The following is a 13,507-nucleotide window of genomic DNA, read 5'->3' as shown; positions in this document are numbered from 1 at the left end:
CATCATCGTCTGTGAATTATATTACCACCACCAACCACCTTCAAAAGCTTTCAGTCGGAATATCAGAAACCACTGGTAGGATGATGCAATCCTCGAGTGATTGACAGCACCAATCAAATATGACCGTCGATATTTTGTGAATGCTATGTACCTAATCAAGTGTCCATCCCATGTGGAGAACGCCATCCACTTGCAGGCGGACCAGCGTTTGCTGCCATAATCTTGTCTCAGAGCTAACGAGATTGCAGGGGCCATGCCAGGACACGGGTGCGCGTTTAATGGGGCGGGAGAGACGTGGACTTGAACCCTCATCTTTGTTAGGCCCGCCCAGACCAATCCAGGAGGGTGCTGAGATGCATCGTCGTCATCGCCATCAATGAAGCTACTCCTGTTAACAAAGTTCAGCGGTGACTCTGCATACGAGTTTTGCGTAATGAGCCCTGCTCTGACTGGCAGGCAAAAAAGTGGAGATGTGATCACTCTTTGGTGGCAATGGGCTCACTCAACAAGTAGCAGTTTTTTTTTTTGCTAAAAAGGGCATCAAATTAATGTTTACTCTCAACGCAAAACAAAGACAAATGCAGCTCGTTTATTTAAAACAACCACATAACTTGCTTTTGGGTAGTCAAATGTGAAACATGCTAAACGCTATTAAGCGGCTAATAATAATAATAATACATTTTATTTAATTAATAACATCAGTACTGGCCGCTTTGAACCAAAATGGTTCAATTCCTGTGTCTTTGGGCATGGCTTCTTGAGACTTTTGAGATTCTAATCATGATAGGGAGGTCCACCAAATTTCATGTTGTCAAGTCAAACACGTTTGGGTTGAAGAAGACTAAGAAGAAGAAGAAAAACCTTTATTAGTCTCACAATGGAGAAATTCCCAATTCACAGCAGCAAAGTTACGAAAGTAAGAAGTAGAACAACAAAATATAGGAGCTGCTGGAAAGGCAGCCACTCTCGCGGTGCCATTTTGAAGTCAAAATAACAAAAATAACACAAGCTAATCTATGTCAAGAGGGCCTAAAATGGCGACTTTAAACCAAAATGGTTGCCTTCATGCATCCTTATGGATCGAAGGTCTTGAGACTTTTTTTGTGGGTCTTCTCATAATTGAGTTGTTGCTCCGAGTAATTGGCACTGGGGGCTAAAACTGAGCTGAATTGGGCACTTTGTGCCAAAATGGCCGACGTCACGTGTCTTCTGGCGTGGCTTCATGAGCTCTTGATACCGATTTCAAAGCCGATTGCAAAGTCAAACAGGCTTTCGGAACTGAAACTTTGAATATTACATGATTATTTGCAAATAATTTCGCTGAGAAAATGAAACAATTTCAAAACGAGCCTAAATTGGCTTTTAAAAACAAAAATGGCTCCCTTCTTGTGTCTTTTGGGAATGTCTTCATGAGAATTGTTTCGGTGTGCTACACATGATCGACACAGTTAGCAAATATCGTATTACAAAGTCCAAATACGAGCTACGGTGGCTGAATCCCCCCCCCCCCCCCCCCCCCTTAAAAGAAACCTGGCGTGGTAAGGGGAAGGCCACACTCTCTCTGTCCACTTGGTGGCCCCAATTCACCGAGAAGGTAAAGACGAAGACGGCAAATGAGCGCGAAGAAGATGTAGGACGTGCATCGACGAAAATGACAAAATGGAGGATCCGAATTGGAGTGAGTTTTAAACATTCTCCGTCTTTGTTAGAAGTTAAGTTACTATTATTGTTAGAACAGTTACTTTTGAATTTGCTCAGAAGTGGTTCCCTGTCCAGGTAGGAATATAACTTTGAATTGCCACAGCAGTAGCTTAGCTGAAAATCAAACAAACCCCCTTTCCTTTTCAAATCTTTGAAACTCTAACATTACTGGCAAGCAAAAGGTAAACATTTGAGAAAGTGGGCGAGTCTAAATTTCATGCAAAATGAATGAGGCAAATGTGGATTTTTATCACTCTGTGATGTCGAGAAAAGGCTTCATGAATAATTCAACAGAGAAGGAATCAAAAGCTACCAACAAAACAGCAATCAAGGGGGAACACTGCCAATATTTAGCTCACTTTGAAAATGGCAGCGAACTATCCCATTAACAATAATAATAACATTTTAAAAATGACTATTTTAATAATGACAACAACAACAACAGCTGTCACTGTAGAGGTGCCAAACCAAAGTGAAAGAATGTCCACTCACCTTCAGTGGCATCGTTTTGGCATATTTACTGTCAGTCATGTAACTGTGGTAAAATATTTAATGCACACCAGTAATATGCATCAATATATTGTGGTTCAGTTTTTGTCTGTGCATGTTTTTAAATATTTTGGATATACATTTACGTATTAATTTAGTTTTTAAACCAGATTTTAAAAAATCGAGATTTTTATTCTACCGAAAATAAAATTAAAAAGTACAAAAAAAAAAACAAGCACAGATATGTACAAAAATGTCAGAATTTTGAGCAAAGCAGTGCTTCATCGCGACCTTGTGGCAATCTATGTTCCAAGGAACTTAACCTGACTGAGCAGCTTCATTTGGACAAAAGTCATGCTTTGCCGCTATCATGTGACAAATAAAGGCAATCATTCGCCTTTTTGAGTGAGCGTCAAATACTGCCTGATTTCTCTTTGCTGCGGTGCATCCACAAATTCACCATCCAAGGGACGCAAGACATTGGAAATGTTTTCTGGGCATTTCTGATCCAGCAGATGGCGCTGAAGAGCACAATGGGTGAAAAAAAAACCAAGAATAGTGTCGGGTTTGAAAGGCGTTCCTGTGGCAACCACGCGCCGCCGCCCTTTTGAGGATGGCCGCGGAGATTAAGCAGCTAATGGGATTGACATCTTCGGCCGGGTCAACGAGACGCCGCCGCCAGCTGGCCGTGCGAAAACGCTCGGTCGCCAGCAGCCTGCCTGTGATGTTTGCCTTTGATCCCGAGTGGACAGCGATTTACGTTGATTGACCCGTGTGCCCGTGGTCAGCGGTGTCAGTGGCCTCTCATTGAGTTGCTTGCGCCACGGTGAGGTAGCATGCGACTCGTCATCGGTTTGGATCTCCAAAAACAACACTTTAAAGTGATGTCCCATCACGAAACCCCATCATTGGGAATCACTTAAAGTGGCGACATGGAGCGGCCGATGATGGCAGAGTTGCCCCCAGCCTGCGACCACGCAAACAAAAGAGGCGAGAAAACATCACAATTATCGACCTTCAAAGTGTCTCAAAAAAAAGGACTGGACCTTGGAAGAGAGGACATACTGTGTCTTGGAAAGTCTTCGAATGAAAGCACGCATGTCATCTCAAAAGGGGGCATGGCCTGACAAGTCCTTGAAAAAAAAGTCTCCTCGTAAAAGAGGATGCGCGCACTCAGGCGCGTCCGCGGTCCATTAGCCATGTTTCCAAAGTGGCACAGATGAGGACCAAAGTGCATTTTGATCCGATTTGGTGTCCAACATCTTCGCAGCTGAGGCACGGCGGGCGGCTGATAACGCATGACACTTCTTTCCCATAAAAGACACGCAAGAAGAAAAAAAAATGGGTCGATGGATGAGGAGACGGAAGATGGATTGGTCGGTCGACACAAAACAATCGGGGTAGAGAGACGGCTAGCTCGATGAAAAAAATATATGCGTAGATAGATCAGTATGTGAATAGATAGATGGATGCGCAGGTGAGGAGACAGACGGGCCAATAATTGGGTGTGATGGATGGATGCGAACATTTGGGCCTCGTTAGAAAAGCCGTGGGTGGCGGATTTTCAAAATGAAAGCTCATCAAAAGACGTGCTTTCATTTTGAAAATTGTGGCATTCACATGGTGATGGTCCCATTAGAACAGGGGTGTCCAAACTTTTTGCCAAGGGGGCCAGATTTTATGTGGTAAAATGTCGGGGGGCCGACCTTGGCTGACATTCTTTACATTGAACAACAATATTGTTCAACAAATTTTAGTAAGCCAGTCTGTTTCACATTTCCATTTTTATTTTAAAAATAAATGAACAAGCAATACACATATCCACAACTGCAAGGATCATTTGAAATATGACATATAAATAAAATGTATTATTATTATTATATCAGTCCATATAAACACGGAGTGATGTCTTGTTAACTCGTCAGTGATGCCCTCTAGTGTCTAAATGCTATTACTCATTTAGTGAATGCTATTACTCATTTAGCCACTAGAGGGAACTCTATGAAACATCACTCCCCAGTCTACGAGACCTCAGTCAATGCAACACGTGTTCCATTGCGCCCAACCTGCGGGCCAGACGGCACTGATTTTATGACGGGGGCCGAGGGCCGGATGAAATTCGACCGCGGGCCGGATTTGGCCCGCGGGCCGGACTTTGGACATGCCTGCATTAGAACATTGAGTGCGCATTAGTGTGTGTGTTGTGAAAATCTAAAAAAACGCACGATAATAAAAATTAGTATGCCGCTGCTCGTCGAATGTCTTGCAATCGTAAACACGCTCTCATGACGTCATCCATCTAACCCGTTGACCTGTTGTCTCGATGTACGCTTGCGTGTGTGTTTGCAGGCGCGCTTGTAAGGTGTCGACAGGACGTTTGTGTCATTAAGTATGTCCTCACTAATGGAAGTGACTTTGAAACGTGTGTGTGCGCACGTGTCGTGTTGATATTTGTTGTGTGTGTGTGTGTGTGTGGCTGCCGAGAATAAATCCAACATGAGCGTTTCATATCTACATCAAAGGATCTATGAAGGATTCGGGTTTGCCCTTGGGCGCCCCCACGGACACGCACACCCAAACATCAACAAAGAGAATAGTTTCTGGACCCACACACACACACACACACACCTATGAGAGACCTAGACACTGAAATGCATTAAGAGTAGAGTTGATGCGCACACACACACACACACACACACACACAAAGCCAACAACTCCGGCCTCCTTCAGGCCGATTTTTGAATCTGTGTCCCGTGTTGTGACGTCACCATATTTTTGAGCTGTCCCGGCCGACGTGTTTTCAACGCCATCCGTCACGTGACGTCGGCACGTGAGCGGCGGCGCCGGTCCGTCGGGACAAAAGCAAAGTCGACTCTTGCGCCTGCTGAGTACTGATTGCGTACCTTGAGTGCGTGGACGGGACGCCGCGGAAAGACGCGCGAGCGAGGACGTCAAGGACAAGGGCGTCGTTTGCCGGGGACAAAACGGGTTGCTATGGGGAACCCAAAACTATCCCAGTGACGTCACAGACGGGCATCTTTTTGTTTTTCGTTCGGCTTTCAAGCTTCAACAAGTGGGGTTTTAACCCCGCGTTCAAATGAAATTACTGATGCCCGTTTGTCCTTCATTTGTTCTTCCCTTCATTCTTCACTCCTTTCCTTTTCCACCTTCTATCTTTCCATTTTTTATTCTGTTTACTTTTTTCCTTTCTTCTTTCTGGCCTTGTTGACTTTCTTCCTTTTTTGTTTCCTTCCTGCAACCCTCGGTAATTCCCCCCCCCTCTTCCTCTCATGTGCATAATTGATGAGTAATCAATCAATAGTGAAATCGCAGAAAATCCAAAGTGACGCTTTGGCGGTGACAAAGGCGTTGGCGATGCAAACGAGCTATCGATTGGTCAGCCCTTAATCGAGTGAAATATTCATCAGCTGTCAGGCGAGCGGAGAAGCGACCAACCAAGAAGAAAGGTCACATGTGGAAAACTTTGTCGTGGGGCGCCCCCCCCACCCCCACCCCCACACATTTCCATCCACCAATTTGCCTTTCAGTTAGGCCTGCCAGGGTGCCGCCATCAAATGAGGGTGGCCAACATTTGAGGTTTCAGGTTCGGATTTCAAATCAATTAAGCAGCATGGGCTTTGCAAGTAGGTTTTCCCTAAAGTCAGGGTCAAGATTTAGAGTTTCAAGCCTAGTTTGAGCTTTTGAAAGGAAGGGTTTCAAGTTTTCAAGTGCCGGTTAAGGTTGCAAACAAGTAATGTGGTTTCAAATGAGTTTAGGCTGAGAAATGAGGGTTTCGAGGCCACACACAGAAGTCGACTTTAGTCTGTCGTACTTCCACTTACTGACAAATCAGCAGCAACAAGATGGCAAGAGTCTACTCACTGCAACCAAACAACCGCAATGAAAAAAATATATGACGGTTAACATTTTTTTTGAACGTGAATTGACGTCACGTGAGGCTGCTTGCGGAGCGTGCCGGCGTTAGGACCTGGGGTAGAGCTCGTCAGGCTGGCGGTAAGCAGCACGCGCTTGAACGGAAAACCGGACGTGCGCCGTTTCCAAAACAAAAGTCGTTGGCGCGCCTCGTTTGTAAAAGCGGAAAAACACCAAAACACGAAAAAGAAATGCTGGACGTTTCAAATGCTCCCAATGACATTTGTCTTCAAGTAAACGAGAGAGAAAAGAAATAAGTTGCAATTTGCGTGCCAGTCAGGCGCAAAAAGGCAACTTCCTTGTGAAAATGTGACATTGTTCACTTGCGCAAATGAAAATTATGTTGACATTCAGTTTTGGATTACAAATCATTTCCTTTTTTGTTCTTTGTCGTTTCCTTGCTTCCTTAAAAATGCTTCCTTATTTCTTCCGTTCAATACTTCCTTTCTTCCTTGTTTACTTCCTTCCTCTCTTCTATTTTCTAACTTTCTCCCTGCAATCCTTCTATTCTTTTGTTCCTTCTTTCCTTTTCCCCTAATTCCTTCCATTCTTCCTTGCTTTATCCGTCCCTCACTATCTCCTTCCCTTCCTACCTTGTGTCCTTACTCCCTTCTCTCCTTTCTTTCCACCCTTCTGTCCTATCTTTCATTCCTTCCTGCTTTCCTTGTTCCCTTACATCCTTCCTTCCTCCCTCTCTTCATTCCTTCAATCATTCCTCATCCCAACCCTGTTTTAAATCATGCTCTTATTTTGAAACCGAGCGAACCCGAACCTCCCTGCTGATCTTCTGCGCGCGACCTGCCGACGCGGGCGCGAGCGCGCCTGTCAGCGGAGGTGCGCGAGCCTCCTCCTCCAGCAGCAGTCAGTCTGACAGTCACACAGTCCACCGGCAAGTCAGTTCGCGTACCCACGCCGACATCCGCGCAACTTTCTCGCTTGGCGCAAATGTGACACTGAAGTCCATCATTTGGATTTTCTCCTGACTTTTTTCTTTGTTGTTGTTATTTTTTTTGGGGGGGTGTGGGCAGTGCAATAGCGAGGAGGCGCGAGCATGTGAAACAAGTTATACGAACGAAAGGATAACAAAAAAAAAAAATTGAAGCAGAAGAAGAGATGGACGCGGGGAAACACGTGCTGATTTGGCGCGTACTTTTCTTCTACTTGGCGCCCGTGGGACTTACTGGCGCGCAGTTTTTCCCAGGTGAAGTAGTGACACCATCCCCATCATTTTTATGATGATGATGATATTTGCCGGCTGGCATTTGTCATTCATTCTTCAAATTTCTGTCATTGATTTTCCATTGTCAGATTGTCTTATGTCGCCACGTTTGGGTTGTTTGCTGCGTGGGGTCGGGAGCACCTTGATGGTAGTGGGGGTCCTGTAATGCTTTCCCCTTGCGTGAAGCGTGTCACGTGACCGCAAAATAGGGACTTTTATTGCAACAAAATGGGGGGGGGGGGATTGGATCTATCTATCTATCTATCTATCTATCTATCTATCTATCTATCTATCTATCTATCTATCTATCTATCTATCTATCTATCTATCTATCTATCTATCTATCTATCTATCTATCTATCTATCTATCTATCTATCTATCTATCTATCTATCTATCTATCTATCTATCTATCTATCTATCTATCTATCTATCTTCCTTATGGCTTTCTGTCTGTCTGTACAAACTTTGTGCTTCTTTTTCTCGCCCTTTCTGCTTGGTATTCAGCCCACGATTGCACTAGGCACAGGCAGGCAGCCCCCCCCCCACCTACCCCACATCCCCTTTGGTTTCCTTCAAGGAATATTATGGAACATTTGTTTACATTTTATACATTTAATACGCCTTTCACTTCTGTTGGTGGGAACTGAGAGCAATGTAACGATACTTGAATTGCTACTGACTGTCATCAACGCTTCGTGCGCGCGGGCGTGCTTGGCGGCGCGTTTTGGGAGCTTTGAACAAGTTGTTGCACCTGCAGTGCGCTTTTATGTCGTCAGGGGGCGGTAGTGGACCATCAGATCACACGCGGTTGTGTAGATCATGTTTTTCGGTCTATTTCTTGGAAGTAATAAAAAGTGATTGTTGGATGAGAAAATAATCATTTTATTTTTATTTTCAATGTTGTTATTTTAGTAAAGTTCTAGCCACTTTAAGTGATGTTTTTTTGTGTATAATGACATTGCCTCGAAGCATGTTACGACAATATATGAATCAAAGGTGGTTTTGTTGTTGCTGTCATCATTTAACATTCTAACGTTTATGAATGGACTGAATTGAAACAAAATGTATCGCCGTTTTTCTGAGACAAAGATGACTGGTAATGTTTTTAATGTAAATCACTTCCAATGGTAAATAATGAAAGATAATGATAATAATAATAATATGCAGCGATGCTATAATAGGACGGATAACAGGCCCAAAAAAATTAGGATATATCAATACAGGGGCTGAAAACGTTTGCATGTATTTTAATCATAGTTCCTTGTACATATGAGAGGATTAGCTCTGAAGAAGAGAACAGTTTGTCTTGTGTTCACCTTCAAATTCGGATATGAAATGAAGGCTTTAAATCAAGATGGGGTGTCACCGGCCCACGAGATCATCAGAATTAGTCACTGATTGTGTCGTGTTGTTAATGATCAATTTTGAATTGTGTGTGTGTGTGTGTGTATACTGTATATATATATATATATATAATATAATGTAATATTTGTACAAAGCCCAATTCCATAGAAGTTGTGACATTGTATAAAATGTACATAAAATCCACATATAATGCTTTGCAAATCCTTTTCGAGCTATATTCCAATAACGGTCCAAAGAGCTGGGACAACAAAAGATTGGGAAAATCAAGGAATGTAAAAAAATAAAAACAACAACAACAAAAAACACTAGTTTGCAAAATTCCACAGGTGAACAGGTCAATTGTAAGGATGTGGGTGTCATGATTGGGTCTAAAAGGGGCAAACGCGAAAGGCTCCGTTGTCCACAAGCAACGATTGAGTGAGGAACATCATTTTGCCGACCACTGCTTGAACAAAGAGTACAACGGATGAAGGACAATGTTCCGCAATCATCAAAGATTCCGAAAATCTGGAGAAATCTCGAAACATAAGCGGCAAGACCAAAAAAATGAGATTCAATGACCTTTGATCCCTCTGGTGGCATTTTTGGCATAATTGTCAATTCAAACGTTTTGGCGCTACATAGGCAAGCTGCGAGTTCAAATGCTGCCATGCATAGCGATAGCTAGATATCAACAACATCCAGAAACGACGCTGGCCTCTCTGGGCCTGAGCTCATCTGGGATGGACTGACGCAAAGTGGAAAAGAGAACTGTGGTCTGACGAGCCCAAATTTCAAATTGTTTTTGGACCTCCTGGTCATAGTCCCATTTAGATTGTTATCAGCACGCAGTTCAAAAGCCGGCACCTGGGACGGCATTGAAGTCTTGTTAGGTCCCATGGCAAGGATAAAAATGATGTTTTGGAACAAATTATGGTGCCAAACAAGCAACTTCTTTTTCAGCGATGTCTTTGCTTATTTCACAAAGACAATGCCAAGCCTCATTCTGCATGTGTTACAACATCATGGCGTCGCTGTAAAAGAGTGTGAGTGCTCGACTGGCATGCCAGCAGTCCAGACCTGTCTCCCATTGAACATGTATGACACATTATGTAGCACAAAAAAAAAAACAACAGGACACCCCCGACTTGTGAGCAACTGAAACTGTACATGAAGCATGAATGGGAACGAATGCCACCTGCAAAGTCTCAACAATTAGTGTTCTCGGTTCCTGAAAAGCTTAGTGTTTTTAAAAGGAAGTGTAAACGTGCAGTGTTGCAGATACAAAACTGAAAGGAAATTATTATTTGCTAAAAAACAAGCAAGTCATCAGTTTGAACATTAAATATCTTCGTCGTGTGTGTGTGTGTGCGCAGTCAGGAGACCCAATTGGAAAGTATATAAAATCTGCCTTTAATTTGTATTAATTTGTGCGTGGTGCCGGGAGTCTCGGTAGAAGAGCATATCGTGGCATTTTGAATGATCCCGCGACGATGTGTCCGGTCAAAGTTGACCTTGGAGACGCACCCGGCATTGACCTTGGAGGAAGTCACATCTTTGGAGTCGAAATTGCACTTAAGGAAATTTGTTTGACACCGCGTGTTCGTGTCGTCTCCTTGACGGCCGGCAAAGGAGGGAGGAGGGAAGGAAAGAAGAGGACAGAGAGAGAGAGAGAGAAGGACAAGGAAACCAAAAGGAAGCCTCACATATTGGGAGGCATTCACCAGCATTTTTCGGCTACAGACGGAGCAATAAAAGTAGTACTTTGGCACTGTCTTGATGCCACATGTCGGAGCGAGTTTGGGAGATTCATTTACACATGCATATAAGTAATGTTGAAGTGGGTTGAGGCGTTTCATGTTGGGCAAAAATAGTGCTTTGCCACCATCCTGTGGCACCACGGTACCAAAGAACTATGTTGTAGTGAGTTTAGGGGCATCGTATAGATAAAAGAAGTGCTTTGCCGCCATCTTGTGACAACTTGAGGTCATGATGAACCCTTTTTGCAGACTTTTGGTCATCGCGGCATGAGCGCCCTGAACTTTTGGTTGACTTTAGGGTGTTTATTTAGATTGACGGAAGTAAAATAAAATAAATTGAGAATGTCGTCACATTTTTCCACATTGCCTACAAATAATCTCTTTCCGCACTTTCCCCTGCAATTAATGAATCAACAATAAAGTCGATCTAAACTATACGTTGATAGTAATTACAGAAAAAAAAACTTGAATCTGTTCATTTCGATTAAGTCATGACAGAAACAAACAATGACTGAATTTTTCAATTTCTGCAGATATTTTTTTTACGCAATGAGTGACTCGGTGTTATGCAACACCCCCTCAACTCTTTTAGGTTTTTTTTTTTATTCCTGCACTCAATTTTTCCTGTAATTACTTACTTAATTAATTCAACGAAATGAATGGAATCAAAGTCTCTTTTTCAAATGGTTTTCAACGTTGCCTCATTTTGACATCTGTATTGCCCCGCCCGCTCTCCTCCGTCGAAGGCAAACCATTTTTAGGCCATCGTTGCCAATTCGCCGCGAACGAGCGCTGAAGTACGTACATTCATCCGCATTAAAGCCGCGGAACGGCGGCAAATTGCGGGACGCACTTAGCGCTCTCTCCGCTGTGGCATCGACGGAGATAATGGAGACATAAAACACTCGCAAGCGTCCCGTGCGAACCCTGAGTGCACGACCCATTTGGCAGCGGCGACGACTGTGCTCGCTCGCAAAGCGGCGAAGTCAAGTCCCAATTATTGAGGGAACGGCGTCGAGTGGGCGCCTCGGATGGGGACGTTCAAAACACCGACGACAAAACGGGGAGCCACTGCATATACATCTTTTCGATTTTTATTATTTTTTTTTGAAAGCATGACATTTTTTTTTAGAATGCATGTCATTAGCATTAGCCATAGATCCTGACATGCACGTAGCTTTCGCTGTAAAATTGAACAATAGCATCAATCAGTTCGCTAGGACCCTAAAACGCTCGCATCTCAAGTTTGCGCTCACGTGCCAAAGCAAAAAATCGTGCAAATAACGCATGGCAGGTGCGCAAAGTGCATTGTGGTAGTTGGAACTGAACTGATTCAGAAAGAGAGAAAAAAGGAAGAAAGAAAAGAAGGGAGAAAGGCTAACGACAATGGTGACTGTGTTCTGCAGTCTTTGCGCCAGCGTTAGCCTTGGATGCTAATGAAGTGGCCTGCTGCGCCGCCCGTCGCAGGCTCCCGCGTGTGTGTGCGTGTGTGTGTGTGGAGACACGAGTGGAAAGGTAACAAGGCCCTTGTCTTATTGTCTCACCCTCTTGAGGTCCTATTAACCTTTGCTTAGCACACACACACACTCGCAAGTGAGTTAATTGGCTGAGGCAAATATTGTGCAGTAAGTTAATGCCACTGTTGCACATGGCTCCCTGTGGAGTCATTTCGTGTGTGTGTGTGTGTGTGTGTGTACGCGCACACACACACATGCGTACGTGTTTCACCGATTGACACAAAATTTGGCATGCCGACTCGTCCTGACAGGACACACAAAAAGCGTCTCGGGGACCCATGCATGAAACTGAACAAGAAATCCGCCATTTTGACACTGCCCTTTAGCACGCCGACATGCTCCCTGCAAAGTTGGGAAAAAGAATCCCCTGACTTCAGTTAATACATTTGACACGAAATTTGGGAGACATGTCGATCTTAGCATGATACAAGAAAAAGTTGATATGTCAATCTTAACTCACTGCATGAAAAAGCCTCAAAGAACCAGATCATAATTTGACTAGAGGGATCGAATACTAATAGTATTAGCATGTACTAACATGGATGTTTTCGCTGAGACTCCAAAGTTGTTTTTTTTTAATCCGAAATGGAGCTAACCAGACAGAGCTAGCTACCAACCAGCTAGCAGACATGCTCGTTAGAATTTTCCCTGAGACGTTTTGATATGAAGTAAAGCGTCAACACACGGAGATAGCAGGCAAAGCAGGGACGCTTTTTTAAATTTTAGCACGTGCTAACGTGGATTTGGTTTACCCTGAGACTCTAAAGCTGTTTTGATATGAAATGAAGCGTAAACAGACGGACGGAGATAGCAGGCACACTCCTTAGCCCTTTAGCGCGTGCTAACATAGATTTGAATTTTCATGAGAGTCTAAAGTTGTTTTGATACGAAACAAATCGTCAACAGACAGATATAGCACAGGCGGGCACGCTCGTTAGCAAGTTAGCACGCTTGGCTGCTAAGTAGCTAATGAGGGTGAAAACAGCTGCAAAGAAAACGCAAGCCCACTTTTCCATGAAAGCTAGTCGGAGCGCACGAGCGGAACGTTTAGTCCCGAGTCATTGAGCTCACAATCTGGACGAGGAGGAAGAGGAGGAGTAGGGCTTAAAAAAAAAAATCCCAGGAAGGATCAGGGTTTCAAACGTGTGTTGGGGTTACATAGAAAGTGTAATGTTTAAAATTTGATTTTCAAACCTGCGTTATTGTTTCTCATATGAAAGGTTTGTAGACAGGGTTTACGTTTCAAAGTTAAGGTTTCGAATTAGGGTGTCAAGCCATGGCTGTGGTACCAAATTATGGCTTTGAGTCTGAGTTAGGGTTTTAAACGAAGGCGTGGTTTCAAATTGGGGTTTTCAAGGCAGGTTTTGCCCCATACGTCGTGTAGTTTGTGTGAGTGTGTGTGTGCGTGCGGTTGCGTGTTCACGTGTATGTGCGCGAGGCCGTTAAGACAAACGGAAGCGAGTGAACGTGTCCTCGGGCTTTTACAAGTGGAGGTTCTGACCCGAGCCCGAGGCAAGCTGTCCGAGTCTGTCAAGGAGATGA

At 43.9% G+C, this 13,507-nt stretch overlaps 1 protein-coding gene across 1 annotated transcript in view; it reads left to right on the top strand.

Annotated features, from left to right (window-relative positions):
- The first annotated feature begins 6,758 nt into the window (after positions 1–6,758).
- The window catches only part of ptprt (protein tyrosine phosphatase receptor type T), a 149,970-nt gene continuing 143,221 nt past the window's right edge, over positions 6,759–13,507 (top strand). The window contains exon 1 of the mRNA XM_052076389.1: positions 6,759–7,324. Within this exon, the coding sequence (XP_051932349.1) occupies positions 7,237–7,324 (88 nt within the window). The 5' untranslated portion in view covers positions 6,759–7,236. The remainder of the gene's footprint in view (positions 7,325–13,507) is intronic.

Source organism: Hippocampus zosterae, chromosome 9, assembly GCF_025434085.1.
Source record: "Hippocampus zosterae strain Florida chromosome 9, ASM2543408v3, whole genome shotgun sequence".
Taxonomy (NCBI): Eukaryota; Metazoa; Chordata; class Actinopteri; order Syngnathiformes; family Syngnathidae; genus Hippocampus; species Hippocampus zosterae.
The sequence above is the reverse complement of the archived record's forward strand: the minus strand, read 5'-3'. Positions and strand labels throughout refer to the sequence as shown.